Consider the following 21,006-nt stretch of genomic DNA (forward strand, 5'->3'; position numbering starts at 1 on the left):
AAAACATGGAGTGATAACCGACGTGACGTTTATGTTTTACTTAGACATTTACTAACAATATTTTTACCGGTGTACACAAAGAACAGGCCTCGTCAAACACGTAACGGGGACCGTGCGCTGTTATTTATGTACACGCAAAACAAAAAATGACAATAAATATGGTAATGTAATTTTAGCTGACTCAGTGACCAAGGGTAGTATTGTGACCGTCCTAGTAAATGGTCACAACTTGAGTGCTTCGGAATTCAATGTCGCTGCCAGCTCGTTAGCTAATTGGGATGACGGGAAACCATGTCCTGCTTGTAAGCACATGGGTCACCGTATTCAGGAGTGTCGATCGTTCAAATCGCTTTCCGTCGATGGGCGCTGGAAATGTGTGCAGTCCGGTGGGCTGTGTCGAAATTGTCTGAACTCCCACGGAAAAAGAAGCTGTAGGAAAGTTAGTTTCTGCGGAACGAACGGTTGCCAGTTCCGTCATCATCCGCTCCTACATTCGTCTCGCAGCAATAACGAGACGACTTCACAGGCAGTTGTAAATATCGTGTCTAGAGTGAATACCGCGGAAAACTACACGCTCCGTGTGGATGAACGGTCGTTACTCTTTAAGATTCTGCCAGTGACGTTGCACGGACCCAAAGGAAAGGTGGAAACCTTTGCATTTCTGGATGACGGGTCAACGCTAACCCTAGTCGAGGACAGTTTAGTCGAGCAACTAGGTGTTTGTGGAATAAAGAAGCCGTTGTGTTTGCTGTGGACAGCGAATATAACAAGAGTGGAGAAAGACTCTAAACAGTTTTCGTTAGTTGTTTCAGCAGCTGGGGGAAGGAAGTATTCATTAGAGGAAGTGCAAACTGTGAAGGAGCTGTCCCTACCCATACAAACACTGTCATTCAGGCATCTAACTGAGCGGTATGCTTATCTGAAGAGACTTCCAGTTACGAGTTATACAAATGCGGTCCCGAAGATACTGATAGGAGTCAACAATTTGAGTTTGATGGTCTCACTGAAGATAAAGGAAGGACTTAAACGTGAACCAGTAGCTGTGAAAACTAGACTGGGCTGGTGCATCTACGGAGGAGAGGGAGCCAATGGTCAGCAATCTTCAGTCAACTGCCATGCTTGCGGCTGCGCATCAGATCAAGCTCTTCATGAGTTGGTCAAGGATTTTTTCACCAAGGAGGACGTCGGAATGCAAATAATCACTCCGCTACTTTCGGACCAAGAAAAGCGCGCTTCTCGGATACTGGAAGAAACGACAGTTCGTGTCGGTGCCCGGTATGAAACTGGTCTTTTGTGGAAGCATGACCACATAGAGCTTCCCGATAGCTACAACATGGCTCTTCGACGACTTGAATGCTTGGAACGAAAAATGAGCCGTAATCCAGAGTTGAAGCAAGCTTTACACAAACAAATAGAGGATTACCAACAGAAGGGTTATGCACATCGAGCAACCGTTAACGAGATAGGCGGTGCAGATTTGCGACGTGTCTGGTATTTACCACTAGGAGTGGTAGTGAACCCACGGAAGCCGGGCAAGGTTCGGCTGATTTGGGACACCAAAGCTACTGTAAATGGAATTCTCTCAATTCAGCCTTACTGATAGGTCCAGATCAACTCACGTCTCTTCCAGGCGTTCTAGTTCGTTTTAGACAATTTAATGTGGCCGTTTCAGCCGACCTAAAGAAGATGTTTCACCAGATCTTCATACGTAAGGCAGATCGCCACTCGCAGCGGTTCCTTTTCCAGGAGCCCCGGATATTTATCTAATGAACGTTGCGATATTCGGCTCAACTTGCTCTCCAGCATCGGCTCAATATGTCAAAAACAAGAACGCTAACGAATTTAAGGAGCTGTACCCTCGAGCAGTGAACGGAATAGTACAGAATCATTACGTAGATGATTCTATAGAGAGTTACGAAAGTGTAGAAGAGGCGATAAAGGTTTCCGCTGAAATGCGTTGAATTCATAAGCATGATGGATTTGAGTTACGGAATTGGCTGTCGAATAGTAACCAAGTCTTGATCGGTTTGGGAGAACCATTGCCTCAACGCAATAAGAAATTTACACCAGATAAGACGAGTGAGTATGATCGTGTCCTAGGAATGCTGTGGTCAACTCACGAGGACGTCTTCAGTTTCTCAATTGAGATGAAGCCAGAAATTGAAACGCTGATCCGTAGCAATGAGCGACCCACGAAAAGACAGATGTTAAGGTGCTTGATGTCTCTTTTCGATCCGTTAGGTCTATTAGGCCTTTTCTTAGTACATGGCAAGATCCTATTACAAGAAGTGTGGAGAGCAGGAATTCAATGGGATGAAAAAGTGAACGACGATCTACATAGAAGGTGAATAAATTGGACGAATCTGTTCGAAGACGTTCGCAATCTTAAAATCCCTCGCTGTTATTTCCCAAACGCAGGCAGCATACGTTATAAGGATCTTCAACTCCATATTTTCGTCGACGCAAGCGAGTCTGCGTACTGTGCCACGGCATACTTTCGTACACTGAACTCTGCAGGTATGCCTGAAATTGTGTTGGTCGCGGCGAAGACTAAGGTAGCCCCCCTGAAGACGCAGTCTATCCCACGCTTAGAGTTACAGGCCGCAGTTCTAGGGGCACGGCTGATGCAGTTTGTCGAAGAAAACCACGCTGTGCCTATCACGAAAAGGGTGCTGTGGACTGATTCGGCCACGGTGCTTTCCTGGCTCCGAGCCGACCATCGTAGACATAAACAGTTCGTTGCTTGCAGAATAGGAGAATTGCTGACATTAACGGATGTGGAAAACTAACGTTGGATTCCCTCAAAGCAGAATCCGGCTGATATTGCGACCAAGTGGGGAAAAGGTCCCAACGTAGTTACAAATAGCGTTTTGTTCACGGGTCCTGTATTTCTACTGCTTACGGAAACGGAATGGCCGAAGCAAGTGACTCTCTCGTCACCCACAGAAGAAGAGCTGCGTCCTTGCTATTCTCACAAGTCAGTACCATTTCCAACACGAATCGTGGAGCTCGAACGCTTTTTGCAATTAAATAGAGCTATCCGAGCCGTCGCTAACGTTTATCGTTTCGACGAAATCCTGAAGCAGCGTACCAGCGGTCAGAAACCATCGGCAGGCCCGCTGACGTCTGAGGAACTACAGAAGGCTGAGCGCCACCTTATTCGAGAGACACAGTGGCAAAGCTTTCCGGACGAGATGGTGGTATTGTCCCGCTACAAGCTAATGCCGGTGGATGAGCAGATTTCTATTGGAAAAAGCAGCAATATTTATCAGTTATGTCCAACCTTGGACGAAAACGGCATTCTTCGCGTTGATGGTAGGATCGGAGAAGCTCCAAACTTGAAGAATGAGGTAAAGTTCCCAGTGATCCTCGCGAACAAGCATCCGTTTACCGTTCTGTTAGTTGATAGCTACCACCGAAGGTACAGACACTGTAACCCGGAGACCATCGTGAACGAGATACGCCAACGGTATTACATTCCGAAACTTAGGATAGCGGTGAGAAGAGCAGCCAAAGCTTGTCAATGGTGTCGAATCTACAAGGCTTCGCCAAAGGTTCCCCGAATGGCGCCGCTACCGCTTGCTAGGATGGCGTCGTTCGTGCGACCGTTCACATACGTCGGAATAGATTTCTTTGGGCCGTTGGCTGTGCAAGTGGGAAGAAATAATGCAAAACGATGGGTAGCCGTGTTTACATTTGTGTTAAATAATAATTACTAATTTTATCTAAAAACGGTTTTAAGGGGTTACACCACTGTAGAATTTAAAAAAAAATCGAATTTCTATTCATTAGTCTAAAATGGCTTTAGAATATTAAAAATGATATCCCAAAACATGGAAGACGAAAACAATACATAAATGTTCAAATTTTCAATTCAGCCGCAACGCCTCTTATGTATATCTCGTGTGTACTGAAAGCTTTAAGGTTGAATAGAGAAAGGGCAAAAATCGAAAACGAAAAAGGCAGTTTTTTTCCACACCGTGTGTTAGATCTTCATTAACAACAGCATAACTGTAACAGCAGTCTACATAAGCTGATTGATTTTTAGAAAGGTGGTGTCTTCAACAAAATTGTTTGATAGGTCAAGGACTACCCAATGGTGACCGATTATTTGGATATACTCTCACTATGCGGTGTTAGTGGGCATGGAAGCTTTCAGCATATGGTAGATTATGAATTAGCTGAGAAGTCTAATAAATTATAAAGATTGTAAGTTGGGGTTTGCCCACTACTCGGGTTCTCAATTTGCCCGGCGTACCCTTCTTTTCAGGGCGGCCTAGGTGCCTCTACAGAATTTCGGATTTTCGTCACAACAAAAAAAAGGTAAACAAAACAAATAAATTTAATTTTACCGTGTTTATTCGCCTACTCTCCCTTGTGGCTGTTCGTGGTCACTACTGATCCGATACTGCTGATGCTGGCAGGAAGGCGACGGTTTCATCCGACCGGCCGGGACTACAACGGCCGAGTTCTCCCGTTTTCCGTTGGCTGCTCCGGCAGCGGTCCTTGGCGTTTAGCTAGGGAGGTGAGCTTGGCTCCTTTGTTGGAACCTCCCTAGCGACGTTGGCGATAAATCGCCGGACCGTTTACTCGCCGTAACCGATCCCGGAAGTCACCGCAGTGTACTTCCCAGGGGGAACCTTTGTCCGCCCTGCTTCGTTCTCCTTGGCTATTAGCTATAGAGGAGAGCTAGGCTCGTTCGACTTATCCTCTATAGCGAGAACGGTCGATGTCACGGTTCCTTTTTGTTTAGCCAGGGAAGCGAATACACTCCTTAACTGTTAGCTTACCCCTGTTGGCGAACCGACACCGTAATTTTCACTGTGCCCAAACCACGGGCCGGCACTTTCGACGGGAATCTCTTCCGTCACACACGCGCACTTCGCTCACAAGCTATTGTGGCGGTAAACCTTTTCGAAAATAATCGACGTCTGTCTTTAACCGTGGTTCGTCACTTTCTCTCCACTCTAACACGATGGCCGCCTTCCGCACTCGACTATCACAAACCGCCAACCGCCTTGTCGCACAGCTGTCAACGATGAGCAGCATAACCAGTACACACGAATTTTTGCAAGAGGAGAGCGGTAGCCTACCTAAGCCCTATGTTACTAATTCACAAACATAAAACAAAAATTATCTAACCTATCTGTACGAATAAAACCGTTCACAAACGCGAAAATGAACAAAAATTTACAACTAAATGTGAACGGTACCGAACAGCGGTGAGCATAATTTTACGTAAACAATACACTCTACGGAGTGTATACGCAAAAAAAGGGTATATTTCCACCCAGTGCAAAATTGTTACCCTGGCGGGTTACAATCTCGCCCACACCGGGTGGAAAAAAAATTGGAAACAATTTTTTTCTAACCTAACACCTAACACCGATACAATAATAATGAACGAAATGAATAAATAAATAAATAAACAAAGAAAAACTAACTACACCTAATTATTTCTTCCGCAATTTATAAATAATTCATCCAAAAAAATTAATCGACCGAGTGTCCTCATCGGTGAAATGTTTGCTCAAGTTTGGCCTGATAATACTGACAGCATACGCGAAGCGAGAGGCTATCAGCCATCGTCATTACTCGGTTATGGGTTGAACCCTAAATCCAATCCGAATACAAGATCGGTAACAACTCGAAAATCCCGAAATTCTGCAAGTGGCATTAACAATTTTCAATGTTTCAACTTGCAGGGGAACGGTTGTCGGCATTATATTGTTCTTTTTCATCGACTGTCCAGAAATGTCGTACGTGTCCTTACGATACCAGTACTACACACTTGTGTTGGGGATTCAATCCAAATACATTCATACAATCCCATTCATTCATCCTCAATCACTGGCCTGCTCGATCATTCACATTCCGATAAGCACTTCGAATTAACCCCAAAACAACTTTATCTTATCATTCACACATGCATTCATTCACTGTGTTCGATTCCACACTCATACATTCACACATACAAGACCGCTTAACACGTCATCATTTCTCCCACTCGCAGACATTCCGGACAAAATGTTTGTATATTCGTCCCTTTTCGCCTCAAAACGCTTCGTACATGGCAAAAGAAACGTTTGAGAGGGACCAAAGAATGTCTTTCGCATAATTTAAACAGATCAAAATGATTCCCGCTGGAATCAAACGAACCACCCCAGGTTGAACCACAAACCCAAAATTATGCGAAATAAAATTTTGTTATTCGATTCGAGATCGTAGATGCGTGGCGCGTTTTAACCCACATCTCTCCCTAACACCCATACCATCCTGATCCGAATCGGGCTACACCTGCATGATGCAGAGCATTGGTGCGAACATCGAGGAAAGTGTCAAATCGATGATCCATTCGATATGATGAATGAATCATCAAAATTGTAAATAAAAACAAAACAGTTCGCGAAATTGGCGGTCGCAAATTGTTTTATTCGCGATTTTTATACCGTTTCCGCGCAATTTCGTGTTTTATTTCGGTCGGGAATTAGCCGCGCGTTTTTTTTGTGTCCCTATGGTAAAAGGGAGTACCTAGTGATTTTGTGCTCCAAACAAGGAGATTTTACATAATTTAGTGCACCCGTAGGTGCGAGTGTTCCCCACAGAAAGGGGTTTTTGAAAATTTTATGTTGGTATAGGTTCGTTTTGTTTCTTCCAAACACTGGTACTGGTTTGGTGAGAAAGTTTTCTTTACCGTAACCGTCTCGACCGCCGGAGCAAAGCAAATTAGTGGATAATTTGGTTACCTCACTGCGCGAGTGGGGCGCAAAAGAATTTTTAGTATTTGTTTGCCGAACACGGCAGGTAGTGTATTTAGATGCGTCCGATGCCCGGGAGAACGGCACGGTATAAGATTAGTGTTTTTTTAGTAGAGTATTCCACCATACCGTAGTCGTCACCGGGGCCAGAGCATATATTTCGTGCGAGTGTTTGTTTACCACCCTGCGTGAGTGTGGCTCTGAAAAATTGCCAGAAGGTGTTGAAGAACCTTCTCGCAGCAGAGTTGGTCTTCCACAATAAAAATAGAGAAGACGGAGAAATGTTTATTGTTTTTTTATTCGGACCAAAGTCCGTGTTGTTGCCGTCGGGAACCGACGGCTGCTTTTGGAAAACTCCCAAGTGAGCAATCCATATAAAAGCATACCGTCAGTCCACCGACGGCACGGAAAAGTTTTATGCTGGTTTAAGGAGATTTGCTGGCCAAACTCCAAGGTTTTTGCCTGTTAAATCCTCCAGCTCGTAGGAGGATACACCTTTTTTTGAGACAATTTTAGCCGGTAAGTATTGTGATCCAAGTTTAGCATTGTACGACTCGAGTGCATTCGACAACTTCATGTTTCGACGGTACACCATTTGTCCCGTTTCAAAAGGTTTGGAGAACTTTCGATGACGCAAGTTGTACTGATGTCGAATGCCCTCGCTTGCCTTTGCCAAATTTTTGACCACAATCTCCCGGATTTTGTCTATCTGTTGGTGTCTTGTTTCTAGGTCACCCTCACCGGAAATCCTGCTGAAGTCATCGGCAGATGCCATTTCACACCCGTGTATAATGAAATGAGGACTAAACCCAGTGGAGGAATGAACGGTAGTATTTAGGATGCGCTCCACATCGGTGATGTGGACATCCCAGTTGCGCTGCTCGGTTCGAGCATATGCCCGGATTGCGGTGTTTATCGAGCGATTTGTTCGCTCCACTGGGTTAGCCTGCGAATGATAGCGGGAGTTCAGCCAATGTTTGACGTTGGTTTCTTTTATGAATTGACTGAACTCCTTCGAGGTGAAAGTGGAGGCATTGTCGCTTAGCAGAATTTCCGGGCTGCCATGGCGATTGAACCACTGTTCGCGCAGTATCGTACAGAGTGACGTACTAGCGATTTTGCGAACGGGGGTTAACATGACGTACTTGCTGAAGACGTCGAGGACGACAAGCAAGTGTTGATTGCCACGTTTGCTTTTTGGAAGAGGACCAATATAGTCCACAGAAACCATTCGCCATGGTGCATTAGTCGCACGCGACTTACCCATTTCGGGCTGGACTGGGACGAAAGGAGCTTTGATTTCCTTGCACGTCCCACATTCTCGAATAAACTTTCGTACTTCCGATCCCATACGAGGCCAGTAATATCGCAACTGCACTTCGTGGATCGTTTTATCGTATCCCACGTGAAGCAAATTTTCGTGGGTACGTTGAATCAAATCTTGACGGAACTCGGGTGCTGGGACGAGTTTCCAACTGAACCGCGAGTCGCACGGAACAACTTTCGAGTTTACATACTTGAAAAGTTGATCATTTTCTACTTTGAAGTCGGCATAGTCGTCAGGATTTTGGATAACTTTGGACTTCATGGAACAGTACCAGTCTGAGGTGGACAAAGCGGAAACGGCTGCTACGGCCCGGGATAACGCATCTGGAACGACATTGTCCTTGCCTTTCCGGTGCTCAATAGACATGTCGTAGAGTTGCAATTCTAAACTCCAACGACTCAAACGTGAACTGGTTTAATCTTCAGTATCCATGTAATCGCTGACGAATCAGTGACCAGTCGAAAATGATAACCTTCCAAGTAACCTCGAAAGTGTTCAACCGCCATTATCACCGCCAGACCTTCCTTTTCAGTTGCATGATAGTTCCTTTGGGGAGTGGTCAGTTTGTGCGAAAAGTAAGCAACTACTTTCTCACCCTCGGGATACTCCTGCACCAGAACAGCAGCGACTGCTACGTCACTAGCGTCTGTCTGAAGAATGAATTCTTTGGAGAAGTCTGGTGGGACTAAAACTGGAGGAGTGACTAGAAGTTCCTTAATTTTAAGGAACGCGAGTTCTGCCTCGGAGTTCCAAACTAAGCTCTTGGTTTTCGTTTTGAGCAGATCGGTCAAGGGAGCAGTGACCTCACTGAACCGATCAATGAAACGGCGGTAATAACCGCACATCCCGAGGAAACGACGAAGTTTCGTCACGGTAACCGGTCTCTCGTAGTCGAGAATCGGCTGAATTTTGTCAGGATTGACCTTGAGTCCGTCCCGATTCAACAAATAACCAAGAAACTTTAGTTCGGGGACTCCAAAACGGGATTTTTCCAAATTGATGGTTAGATTGGCTCTTGCTAGACAATCGGCCACTGCTTTGAGCAACTGTATGTGATGCTCGAACGTTTCGCTTACCACGATGATGTCATCTAGGTAGACGAAAACGTAAGGTTCCCATTTACCTCGTCCTAGAACCTGGTCCATCAGTCGCGCCAGAGTAGCGGGGCTGTTGACGAGACCAAATGGTAGACGGGTAAATTGGAACATACCCCTGCCGGGAACACTGAAAGCGGTATATTTGCGACTATCCTTAGCCAGGGGTACCTGGAGAAAGGCCTCCTTCAAGTCTATGGTAGACAGGTACTTCGCCTTGGGTAAGCCGCCCAATATTCGCCCAGGGTGGGGCAGAGGGTATGCATCCCGTACAGTACGCTCATTGAGAGGCCTAGCGTCTAGACAAAGGCGGATTGAGTCGTCTGGTTTCGTGACCGCCACAATATTAAGCGACCAATCCGAATCAGACTCCTCGATAATTCCCATAGACCGCCATCGGTCAACCTCTTCCCAGACCTTTGACAGTTTCTTTGGGCTCATGTGATAAGGATATCGGCAAACGGGTGCCGCACCTTGGAATTCATCTTTGATGACAATCCTGTGCTCTGTGAATGAGGTTGGGCTTAGCTTTCCGGGCTTTACTGCCTGGAAACACTTCTTTACTTCTTCTACGCGCGCTAACTGTTCCGAAGTGAGTATCGACTCACGCGGTACTTCATCTTCTTCATCGTCTTCTGATTCCTGACCTGAGTTCAACAGAGCACAGTTTTGTATCTCAGGAGAAATCCCAAAGGCGCGCCAAAAGTCCATACCTAGAATGGAGTTGACGGTCAGATGCTCTACTACAAGAGTGCATAGGACCTTTGTCAAATTTTGAAAAGTATACGGGAGATACGCTTGTCCAATGATTGGTAAGGATTGACCATTTGCAGAACGTAGTTCGAATGGTCGTTCCAACCTTTTCAAGGGACTTTTCGAAAACTTTCGGTATAGCTTTTTAGTTATAATTGTGGCGTTACTACCACTGTCGAGCAAGGCTTTGAAGGATTTGCCGTACACAGCGACTATTGCAAATGGACGGTTATCGAACGGGTCGTCAAGGACGATGGTTTCGACAGACAACGAATTATCATAGTCCTCATCACGAGCCGGTCGAAAACTGTCGTAAATCTGGGGATGGATTGTTAGTTGTTCTTTGGAGCGCTGCTTTACTGCCAACTGCGACTTCAGTTGGTTCTGATCCCGTTTTTTAGGCAGTAAGGGCAACGAGAAACATCAAAACCTTTAAACCCACACACGATACAGAAGACCCGTTTTGGTTTCCGGCATTCCTCATATCCGTGTCCTTTGTCTCCACAATTGTAGCAGACGCCGAGCACGGGAGGACGATGCTTTTCCACCAGATACTCCAGACACATTATAGGTTTCTGCGGTGGTTCGATTGGTTTTTGATTGTTTCCCTCGAGATTCTTGCCATCCTGATTCCCTTGCTGTTTCTTTTTCTGGTTGTCAGGAGGCTTGTTTGAATCAAGACCTGCCGGTTTGGCATTCTTGCTCCAAAACGTTTTGGATTTTGCGTTGCTGTTATTCTGTCCACCTCCCTTTTGGTTTTGATTATTTTGTTTTTGTTTGTTTTGTGGTGGATTATCAGAATAAGCAGCAACTTCCCGAGAAGAACCGAAAACTTTCTGATAAATCGGCGTCTTGGAGGCGTCGATCGATTTACCAAGACTCATCAATTCTGAAAGCGTGTTCACTGGCCTGAGAATCAGCATTTGTTTATAATCGGCTTTCAGGTTCCGCTTGAGCACGTCGAGTTTTTCGCTCGGTGCCATTGGAACCGTCATAGCACGAAATATTTTTTCCATTTCCAGGAAGTATTCCTGGAAAGATTCGTTACGCATCTGCCGGCGCTGGAGAGCCTTCATTTTGAGCGTAGCATCAAGTTCAGGATGTACGAAATTTACCTTGAGCTCGCAAACAAGATGGTTCCAGTTAAACAACCGGTTTTGCGCACGCATAGCCTGATACCAGGTCAAAGCATTGCCAGTGAACAAATGCATCGCAGAATTGAAAAGTTCATCTTCGCACATTTGTTCACACGCAGCGTAATTTGCTACGGTGTCCAAAAACTCATTAAGTCCAGTTCCTTCATCAGTTCCAGCATACTTCCGAATCTTCCAATCAGCGACGCGTTGCGGGTTTCGCGAGTAATTCCTGGGGGCCACTATCGGTCCGTTTCCCGCATTGGTGGATATCGAAAAGTTCGGATATGATGGTCCCGCCAGCTGTTCGGTCAATTCAGGAACGTAAGGCTGGTTCTGAGTTTGGTACGGGGCTGTGAATCCAGTATTCTGTTTCGGTTTCTCGATAGGAAGTGATGGACATAGATTTTGTTGACCCGAGAATCCTCGCTTCAACACAAATTGATCGGGACTGGGCGCCAGTGTTGGGCGAGGAATCTCTGGTGCATCAAATGAATCGGGTACGTCCATCAAACGCAAATCTTCCAGATCGGTCTGCGGATCCATCTCGGGAGCACTTTCCTTCTGATGTACTAGTGCCCGAAGTTCACTGACGGATTCACGAAGTGAGACAACTTCTTGAACCGTCTTTCTTAAAACTGACGAAATAGTTGTCAGTGAAGCAATCCCACCCATTAGCGTTTCAGTAGCTTTTGAAAAAGCATCAGACCCCTGAGACGCTAGGGCTCTACTATCGTCGGATTGCTGTCGCAATTGTCGAATCTCGTCCCTCATCTCGCACAAGACACGCAGCAGGTCGTCCCCTACGAGCTGTTTAGAAAGAGATCCTTGGTTATCGGAAGGATTGGATCCCTGTGGAATTGCAGGTACGTCTGTACTCAGCAAATCTCCCAAAATCTCTCCATCCTCCCCTTCTTGGTTGTCGGGAGGAAGTGCTGCCTGTTCGTCACTGAAATGACTGGCATAAACTGCTAGAACTTCCTCCAGCAACCCCGAAATTTCCTGGTTGACCTCCCCTGCCGCATAATTTCGGATAACCTGGAGCCTAGACCCCAAATGAAGCAACCGTGTTCGGTAAATCTCCTTGTTTGGGCACCGGTACTGGAGATCTTCCTTGATTGTTAGTAATTTACCAAGGCAGATCTCCTTTTCTTCACCAACGTCACCCCGGAAATTGCGAACTAATTCCCTCCGAGACGACCGCTCATGCGACAAAATTCCCCGAAGACGCCGCTGCCGCTGGACACCCGAAAGATCCGAATCAGGAGAGATAAAAATGCTTCGAGATAGCAACTCAAAATCCAGCTCATCGAAATGTAAATGATCGACGCGCATGAACACACACGCTTGGTTGAATTTCTCCAACGCCATCATAACTTGCGCTATATTGGAAGAAATCACCAAGACACAAAGCATGTAAGTACTGACACGGTATTATTTTCGATTTTTCGCCCACTAACGATTCCCTTAAAATTTCAGGAAATCAAGCTGTTCCAAAAATGTCTCAAACCGGATTGAGAATTCAAGGCGATTGGCCACCGCAACCGAATAATAACCACAACCTTCAAACTACTCGTCCGGCAGACCAAACACAAACAACGCAATCCACAAATTCGGACAAAAAAAGAAAATGCAAAAATCAAAAAACAATACCAAAAATGTAAATAAATAAATAATACGACCGCGGAACAATATTGCGGAAGAAACCTCACCACTGTTCTACGAAAATCCTCTATTTAGTAGAAGCACCCCACACTCCGGAAGAAAAAAATATTTTCCAAAATAGGAAAATATTTTTTTCAGTGTGTTTTGCGCTGTGCGCCAAATGTAAGTTGGGGTTTGCCCACTACTCGGGTTCTCAATTTGCCCGGCGTACCCTTCTTTTCAGGGCGGCCTAGGTGCCTCTACAGAATTTCGGATTTTCGTCACAACAAAAAAAAGGTAAACAAAACAAATAAATTTAATTTTACCGTGTTTATTCGCCTACTCTCCCTTGTGGCTGTTCGTGGTCACTACTGATCCGATACTGCTGATGCTGGCAGGAAGGCGACGGTTTCATCCGACCGGCCGGGACTACAACGGCCGAGTTCTCCCGTTTTCCGTTGGCTGCTCCGGCAGCGGTCCTTGGCGTTTAACTAGGGAGGTGAGCTTGGCTCCTTTGTTGGAACCTCCCTAGCGACGTTGGCGATAAATCGCCGGACCGTTTACTCGCCGTAACCGATCCCGGAAGTCACCGCAGTGTACTTCCCAGGGGGAACCTTTGTCCGCCCTGCTTCGTTCTCCTTGGCTATTAGCTATAGAGGAGAGCTAGGCTCGTTCGACTTATCCTCTATAGCGAGAACGGTCGATGTCACGGTTCCTTTTTGTTTAGCCAGGGAAGCGAATACACTCCTTAACTGTTAGCTTACCCCTGTTGGCGAACCGACACCGTAATTTTCACTGTGCCCAAACCACGGGCCGGCACTTTCGACGGGAATCTCTTCCGTCACACACGCGCACTTCGCTCACAAGCTATTGTGGCGGTAAACCTTTTCGAAAATAATCGACGTCTGTCTTTAACCGTGGTTCGTCACTTTCTCTCCACTCTAACACGATGGCCGCCTTCCGCACTCGACTATCACAAACCGCCAACCGCCTTGTCGCACAGCTGTCAACGATGAGCAGCATAACCAGTACACACGAATTTTTGCAAGAGGAGAGCGGTAGCCTACCTAAGCCCTATGTTACTAATTCACAAACATAAAACAAAAATTATCTAACCTATCTGTACGAATAAAACCGTTCACAAACGCGAAAATGAACAAAAATTTACAACTAAATGTGAACGGTACCGAACAGCGGTGAGCATAATTTTACGTAAACAATACACTCTACGGAGTGTATACGCAAAAAAAGGGTATATTTCCACCCAGTGCAAAATTGTTACCCTGGCGGGTTACAAGATGGTGTTTTCGGAAAAGTTTTTGAGGAAGAGTAAGGGCTACTCGATTATGAATAGGTTATTTACTGCTCTGATTCTTGTTAATTTTATTTAAATTTCTGAAGTAGCCTCAAAACGGATAAGAGGATAAATTCATCAACCCATTTTCTGGCGCTTTATGAGAGTATTCAAAACCAATCTGCCATCATCAGACAGCTCTATAACTACCGATACATTTCACTGAAGAAAGCCTTCTTCTAAACTCTCATGATTTTGAGGTGCTAAAATTCGTAAACAATTTTTTTTTCTCTCTAATGCCACCTAGTAACTGAAATCCACGTTAGTCTGATAACACCATTTTCATGAATTATCATTAACTTGAATTTTAATTAACTTTTGACTTAAGCTACTACGTAGTAGAAGTTGTATTCTCCCTAGCGATGAGTGAGTTCTGAACTAATCTGATCACCGCAACACAAAACTCAACCTGTCGATGAATTTTGCCAAAGATAGCACCCATCCAAATTAACCTGATCCCGAGAAATAAAATTTGAAAAAAACTTGCTCACAAGCGCCGCATGGCGGGTCCATTCCAATTCAGTCTGTCTATAATAGAGCAGCCCATGATTTCCTCAAGAACTTTGCCGAAAACGCCATCTTTCTAAGTTACACTCTAGAGATGTATCATAATTTACCAGGTCCTAAAAGTTTCTGCGCTCACTAGCGCCGCATTGTGAGAGTATTCTAAACTAATCGTTGGGTAGTTCTCGACCTCTCAAGCAACTTTGTTGAAGATACAACCCTTCTAAACAGCCTTTATGTTGAGATGCAGAAATTGAAAAAAAACTGCTTGATCACTAGTGCCACCTAGCGGGTTAATCCAAAATATTTTTTACATTGTCAAACAGCACTTGTCCCCCTGGAGAACTTTATCAAAAACAGCGTTTTCCTAAATTATCGGACTTTAGAAATATATCTATAATGTTGAGTTGCATTCTCATTAGCGACGTCTAGTGGGTAAGTTCAGAACTAGTTTATTCGCCTTAAGACAGAGCTCGACCCGTCTATGAATATTGCCAAAGACACCACCCTTCCAAATGATTATGATCTCGAGATACAGGATATGAAAAATAATGCTCACTACCGCCAACTGGCGGTTACATTCAACTTTAATCCATCCATAATCGAGTAGCCTTTGACCTCCTCAAGAACTTTGCCGAAAACACCGTCTTTCTAAGTTATTAGACTTTTGAGATATATCATTATCTACTACATGCTGAAAGCATCTACGCTCACTAGCGCCGCATAGTGAGAGTATTCTAAACTAATCTGTTACCGTTTGGTAATCCTTGACCTCTCGAGAAACTTTGTTGAAGACACCAACCTTCTAAACAGCCTTTATATTGAGATGCAGAAATTGAAAGGAAAAATTCGTGCTCACTAGCGTCACCTAGTGGGTAAAATCGAAATTTTTCTATACATTGTCAAACAGCACTTGTTCCCCTGGGGAACATTACCAAAAACAGCGTTTTCCTAAATTATCCGACTTTAGCAATTGTTGCCGCGCAAACGAGATTGTTATTCATTGCCATCCTTGTATAAGAAATGCATCGATGCATCGCGTAGGGAAGGTTGATGTTGATCTTAAAATCCCGAAAATGGAATGAAAAGAACACAGAAAAGGGATCACTCTGTCTATTTACCAACCTCCCGCACCTAATTTACATAGGGATGCAATATGCAGTCCGATTAGCTAGCTTTAGTTTTCCTTCTCACTTTCTCTGTGGTAAGGTTAGCAATAAAATCTTAGAAAGCGGTACAAATGTAACCGCATGCTTTGTGAGCCCTTATTTAAGTCGTAAAATAGGAGAATAGGGAAAAACGTTTGGACTAAAAGGGATAAATTTTCCCGTAGCGATATATGAATCGCGCCGGCAACATGTAGCTTTAACCCTTTCATGACCAACTTTTTTCTAGTACACCTAGGGTTTCAAAACTATTTTTCCTTGAAAACGGTGGTATCAAGAAACACGAAAAGCCTTTTTTCGTAAAGAAAGGTGCTTCCCTCGCAGTGCTAGAAGCTGCTCAATTTTTACCTTCCAATGCTTAATACAATTCTCCTAGAATATTTACAATAGTCCAATTAGGTGGAAAACGTAGCCAAAGACAGTCTAAATTGATAAGTTTTATCAGTTTTCAATAATATTGCAACATAACGAAGATATATGAAAAATTCATTTTCTGACGTCAACGCAAACTGTCCCTGGCAGCACTGCTCCATCGGAATCCAATCAGAATAATTGCAATAACTTCAGTTCTAGAGCTGATCCTTCGACATGTTAATACTCAAATGAAAGGCAATAGTCACATTTATTGGACTTAATTGTTTTTGTGAGCAAATCTTGCCTCATTCAAAAGTTATAGCTGTTTAAAAACGTTGTTGTCCACAAACAACATGGGCATGAATGGGTTAAGATACGTTTGCAAATATTTCCTGAATAAATTATGTTTCAAAGTTCTAAACTTCAGACGTCCTCAATAAAAGAAAACTCCATTAAGTAAAGAAGAGAGCAATCAACGCCGGAGATGCAAATGGAGGATCAACGCAACTGTCGTCGTTTCAGAAATATATCTATGTTAAGAAAGTTTCATTCTCATTAGCGCCATCTAGTGGGCGAGTTTTGAACTATTTTTTCGCCGTAGGACAGAGCTCGACCTACCTATAAATATTGCCAAAGACACCACCTTTCGAAATGATCATGATCTCGAGATACAGGCTTTGAAAGAAAATGCTCACTAGCGCCGCCTGGCGGGTCCATTCCAGTTTAATCTATCCATAAACTAGTAGCCTTTGAACTCCTCGAGAACTTTGCCGAAAACACAATTTTTCTAAGTTATTAAACTTTTGAGATATATCATAATCTACCAAATGTTGAAAGCTTCTACGCTCACTAGCGCCGCATAGTGAGAGAATTCCAAACTAATCTGTTATCGTTGGGTAGTCCTCGACCTCTCGAGTAACTTTGCTGAAGACAGTACTACTCTATCTAATCATGATGTTGAGATGTAGAATTATTTTAACATGTGTTGAATATTTGAATTAGCACTAGTGCCGCCTGGTGGGGCAATTGCGAGTTATACTTTCTACCATCCAGAAGCTCTGGACTTTTTTTTATAAATTTCCCGAAGATAGGATCTTCCCCAGGATCTTGATATATTTGACATTGAATCCATTTGATGATAGTCGAATTTACGACGAGAATTTCGATTTATATAGCACCCCTGGCGGCATGATTCTCAGCTAATTTGATACCCAATTACTCTAAGTTGTAGGCCCAAGTGAGTACAACAACTTTGCCAAAGAAAGTATGGCGCTACATGTTGACACGGACGAAATAATCGGCCACAGCCCCAATTAGTCGAAATCCCATAAGCTATGGGTATCCTACAACGCGGGTACCGCGCAGTAGGAATCCGCACAGTAGGAGGCCGCGTTGTAGGAATCCGCATAGTAGGAGACCCGACTGTACATATGTGTAATGAATTATTCAATAATGTGAGTAGTACAGGTAGTACTATCCACTGGAAAAATAATTACCCACTGGAAACTTGGGAACAAACCTAGAAGTTGAATTTGGACACACATGTGTCTCGGGCGGACGTTTGCAAGTTTCGAGGTAGGACCGAAATTTCATTTTCATAAACGCATCGCAAGTGATGTACGCGTAGGTAAAGCATATATATAAATAACAGAAATACTTGATAGCTGAATTTAATGCAATCATGCGAAAGTGTATTCTAAAGGGCGAACACGAACTTATTGCGACACCGAAAATGTCATGCCAATTTTCTTATAATGTTTAAAATCAAACCAAAGTTTTAGGGTAGTTTTATACATATATTTACTTCAAAAATCAAAAGAAAAGTTAATCGATGGAGCCTTGAGTGTAAAATTGAACGCATTTTCGCTTGATGCCCTCCATCAAAGTCTTTACAGTGTCATCCGGTACCAGTTTCTCAGTTTTTTTTCCATTTTCTTAACATGTCCTTCTCGTCTTTGACTGTCTTCTTGCTTTTCCGAAGTTCCCGCTTCATCATTGCCAGTACTGCTCCACCGGGCACAGCTCCGGACAGTTTGGCGGATTCATGTCCTTTGAAATAAAATAGACAGAATTGGCCTCATACCAAACCAGGACACTTTTAAAATAGTGGCACGATGCCAAATCTGGCCAAAATAGCGGACCTTCGTCGTGCTGCTGCAAGAACGGCAAAAGGCGCTTCTCGAGGCACTCAGATTTGCAGATCTCGCCATTTACTGTGCTCTTTGTCACGAAAGGCTCACTCCTTAGTCCGCAAGAGTAGATGGCCTGCCAAATGAGATATTTGGAGGCGAACTTCGACATTTTCTTCTTCTTAAATTTGTCGTCCACATAGAACTTGCTCATGCCGGTGAAAAACTCCAACCCTGGAATTTGCTTAAAATCGGCATTTATATACGTTTCGTCGTCCATCACACAGCAGCCATATTTTGTCAGCATCTTCTCCTAGAGCTTCCGTGCCCGAGTTTTAGCCGTCGATTGTTGCCGCTCATCGCGGTTTGGGAAGTTCTGTGCCTTGTATGTATGTAGTCCAGCTCTCTTCTTTTGCATTCTGGACGTAGCTCTGCGACATGCCGATCTTTTTAGCCAAATCACGGCTTGAGACATTGGGATTTGCTTTAATCATCCACTTTACCTTTCTTTCCGTATTTTTGTTCTCCGGTCCCGGTTTTCTTCCAGCTCCTTTGCCGTGGTCCAACGTCAACCGCTCCTGGAACCGCTTCAACACTCTGGGGACGGTTGAATGGTGAATGTTGAACATTTTTCCCAACTGCCGGTGCGACAGGTCAGGAAATTCCAGGAAATGGTGTTTGGAAAGAATTTGTTCTCTCGACTCGCGTTGGTTCACCTCTATTTTCGTTGAATCGAAAAACACGACTTCGAGTTTGACAGCATGTAAACAATACACATCAATGAGAAAGTGTGCAAAATTTGGTTGATTTTTACCCAATGGTTAAATGTTGAATGTGTCGCAATAATTTCGTGTTCGCCCTTTACTTCACTTCGGTTATGTCTTTGACATTACCTACCCATCTTTTTAACTGGGAAATACTATCCACAGACGAACAGGAGCGCAAACAACGCTTATTATCTTCAACAATTATTTAATTGTAACGAAATATTCCAAGCGTATCCTGAAACTGTCACTTTCCTTATTTCCCGTTATTTCTACTGTCCTCCACATTCCAAAATGATATCCGAAAACAATTTTGTCACAAAAGTCGTGTCTAATAAAAATGACTGTTTGTTTGACAATTATTACTTCTAAAAATCAACAGTTATGTTGTTGTCATCGTTTATTCCACCAGTGCTTTTATAGTCGTTATCGTAGCTCAGAATAATATAACGGAGGAGGACAACGCCCAAAACTTTATTAATCAAAAAATCGCTGTGCAGCAAATAGTTCCATTAGTCTTTCCAATCTCAAAAATATTTCATATATCAGAGTAAAAAAAACTGGTTAAATTCATTTCAATGGTTACTAAAATTATAGAAACTAATACTTCATTACGAATTTACAATATTGTTGTAGAGCTCCCACTGGTAAAATATAAAAATAAATCACCAATCAAAATTAAAATTATCAACCGCCGCAGTTGCATAGTTTTTCTTGTTCAAAAAAACACCTCCACTATCTGCAAACATTTTTCGCTACATCCGGCATCCCGCAAGGAAGTCACCTCGGCCCAGTAATATTTCTCCTCTATTTGAATGAAGTCAATATCAAACTACAAGGGGCCTCGCCTTTCTTTCGTCGGCGACGAATTTTTTTTTTTTACAAACATCGCATTTTTATTAGGTTAGAAAATTCTATCCCTATATGCGGGGTTAGGAATCGAACTTAGGTGAGCTGCATACAAGGCAATCGATTTACCAACTATGCTACCACAGCCCCTTACTGGACGAACAGGTTCGGCAAGAATCTTTTCGCCGATGCTCTTCACCTAGATAGGGGCGTTCCGAGCATGGATGTACCCAAGCTAACGGAAACGTTAACGAGGGCATGCTTTACAACAATGCCTAGAAAATTGGAGCCAAAGCTAAATCCGACGACGCAGCCGACTGACACCGTACGGCGTATTAGAAGCCGAAATCGCGGGAGATATGCAGGTCTCCAAATCGTGCTTCTGTCAGTGGCGAATGGTTTACAAGTGAAGAAAGCTGATGACGAAATGCCTGCAAGAAGGCTACTACCCAGACAGATGAAGAATCCACAAGATGATTCTGCCGCCCAAATTAGGGAAACCACCAATCGATTCATTATCGTATAGGTTATTATACCTCCTGGATACACTCGAGAAGCTCTTGGAAAGAGTGGTCCTCAACGGGGTGAAGAAATGTCTGGAACGTGAAAGCAGTTTATCAGGCAGTTCAGATTCGTGAATGGAATATCGACGGTCAAATCATAGAGATGCATGAACCATGAGTGTGCAATTGAAGCCGCGTGTGCGGCGGGCGTACAAGGAGACTGGACACTGGCGGCCCAAGATCGAGTACGATGAAGTCTGAGATATATTCGTAAAAGATTCGAAGTACCCCGATACTATTAAAAGTACAAGAACTAGGTAATAACTGGCATAAGAAGAGTGTAAATCAAGAGAGCTCGCGTGACAGCCCAGCTATCACGGCGGACACTAGCAGGAAGTTGAGGTTCAAATCTGTTTTGAATATTTATCTGCCAACAAAGCAAAGCACACTCAAAGTAAGAAAGTAACCGGTTGTATGAAGCAAACCACCACGAGATGCAATGTCCTGCACAGCTGAAGAAATTCTAAAGTTTTATTCGAGCTGTTAACAACCACAAATTAGTGATAAAACTACAGCAAGAAGATGATGGACAACGACCGTTTCAAAATTCCTGACCAAAAAAAAAATGCAGGAACGAAGGCGTTCTTTTAGTTCTACTATGCATTCAAACCAGC

General features: G+C 43.9%; 1 protein-coding gene across 1 annotated transcript; it reads left to right on the forward strand.

The window, feature by feature from the left end:
• Window positions 1-310: 310 nt before the first annotated feature.
• On the forward strand, window positions 311-20,355 carry LOC131680868 (uncharacterized). The gene is made up of 5 exons (XM_058961583.1): window positions 311-1,567; window positions 1,971-2,344; window positions 2,423-2,693; window positions 2,811-3,421; window positions 19,995-20,355. The coding sequence occupies exons 1-5, from the start codon at window positions 311-313 to the stop codon at window positions 20,353-20,355; spliced, it is 2,874 nt and encodes a 957-aa protein (XP_058817566.1).
• Window positions 20,356-21,006: the final 651 nt, after the last annotated feature.

The sequence above is a fragment of the Topomyia yanbarensis genome, chromosome 2 (genome assembly GCF_030247195.1).
Source record: "Topomyia yanbarensis strain Yona2022 chromosome 2, ASM3024719v1, whole genome shotgun sequence".
NCBI lineage: Eukaryota > Metazoa > Arthropoda > Insecta > Diptera > Culicidae > Topomyia > Topomyia yanbarensis.

Excerpts from the sequence above, each read along its gene's own strand:
- LOC131680868 (XM_058961583.1), top strand. The coding sequence starts at position 311 with ATGGGTCACCGTATTCAGGAGTGTCGATCGTTCAAATCGCTTTCCGTC. Across the intron at positions 1,568-1,970 it reads TTTGGGACACCAAAGCTACT|CATGATGGATTTGAGTTACG; the intron begins GTAAATGGAATT and ends TGAATTCATAAG. Across the intron at positions 2,694-2,810 it reads TGTGGACTGATTCGGCCACG|AATCCGGCTGATATTGCGAC; the intron begins GTGCTTTCCTGG and ends CCCTCAAAGCAG.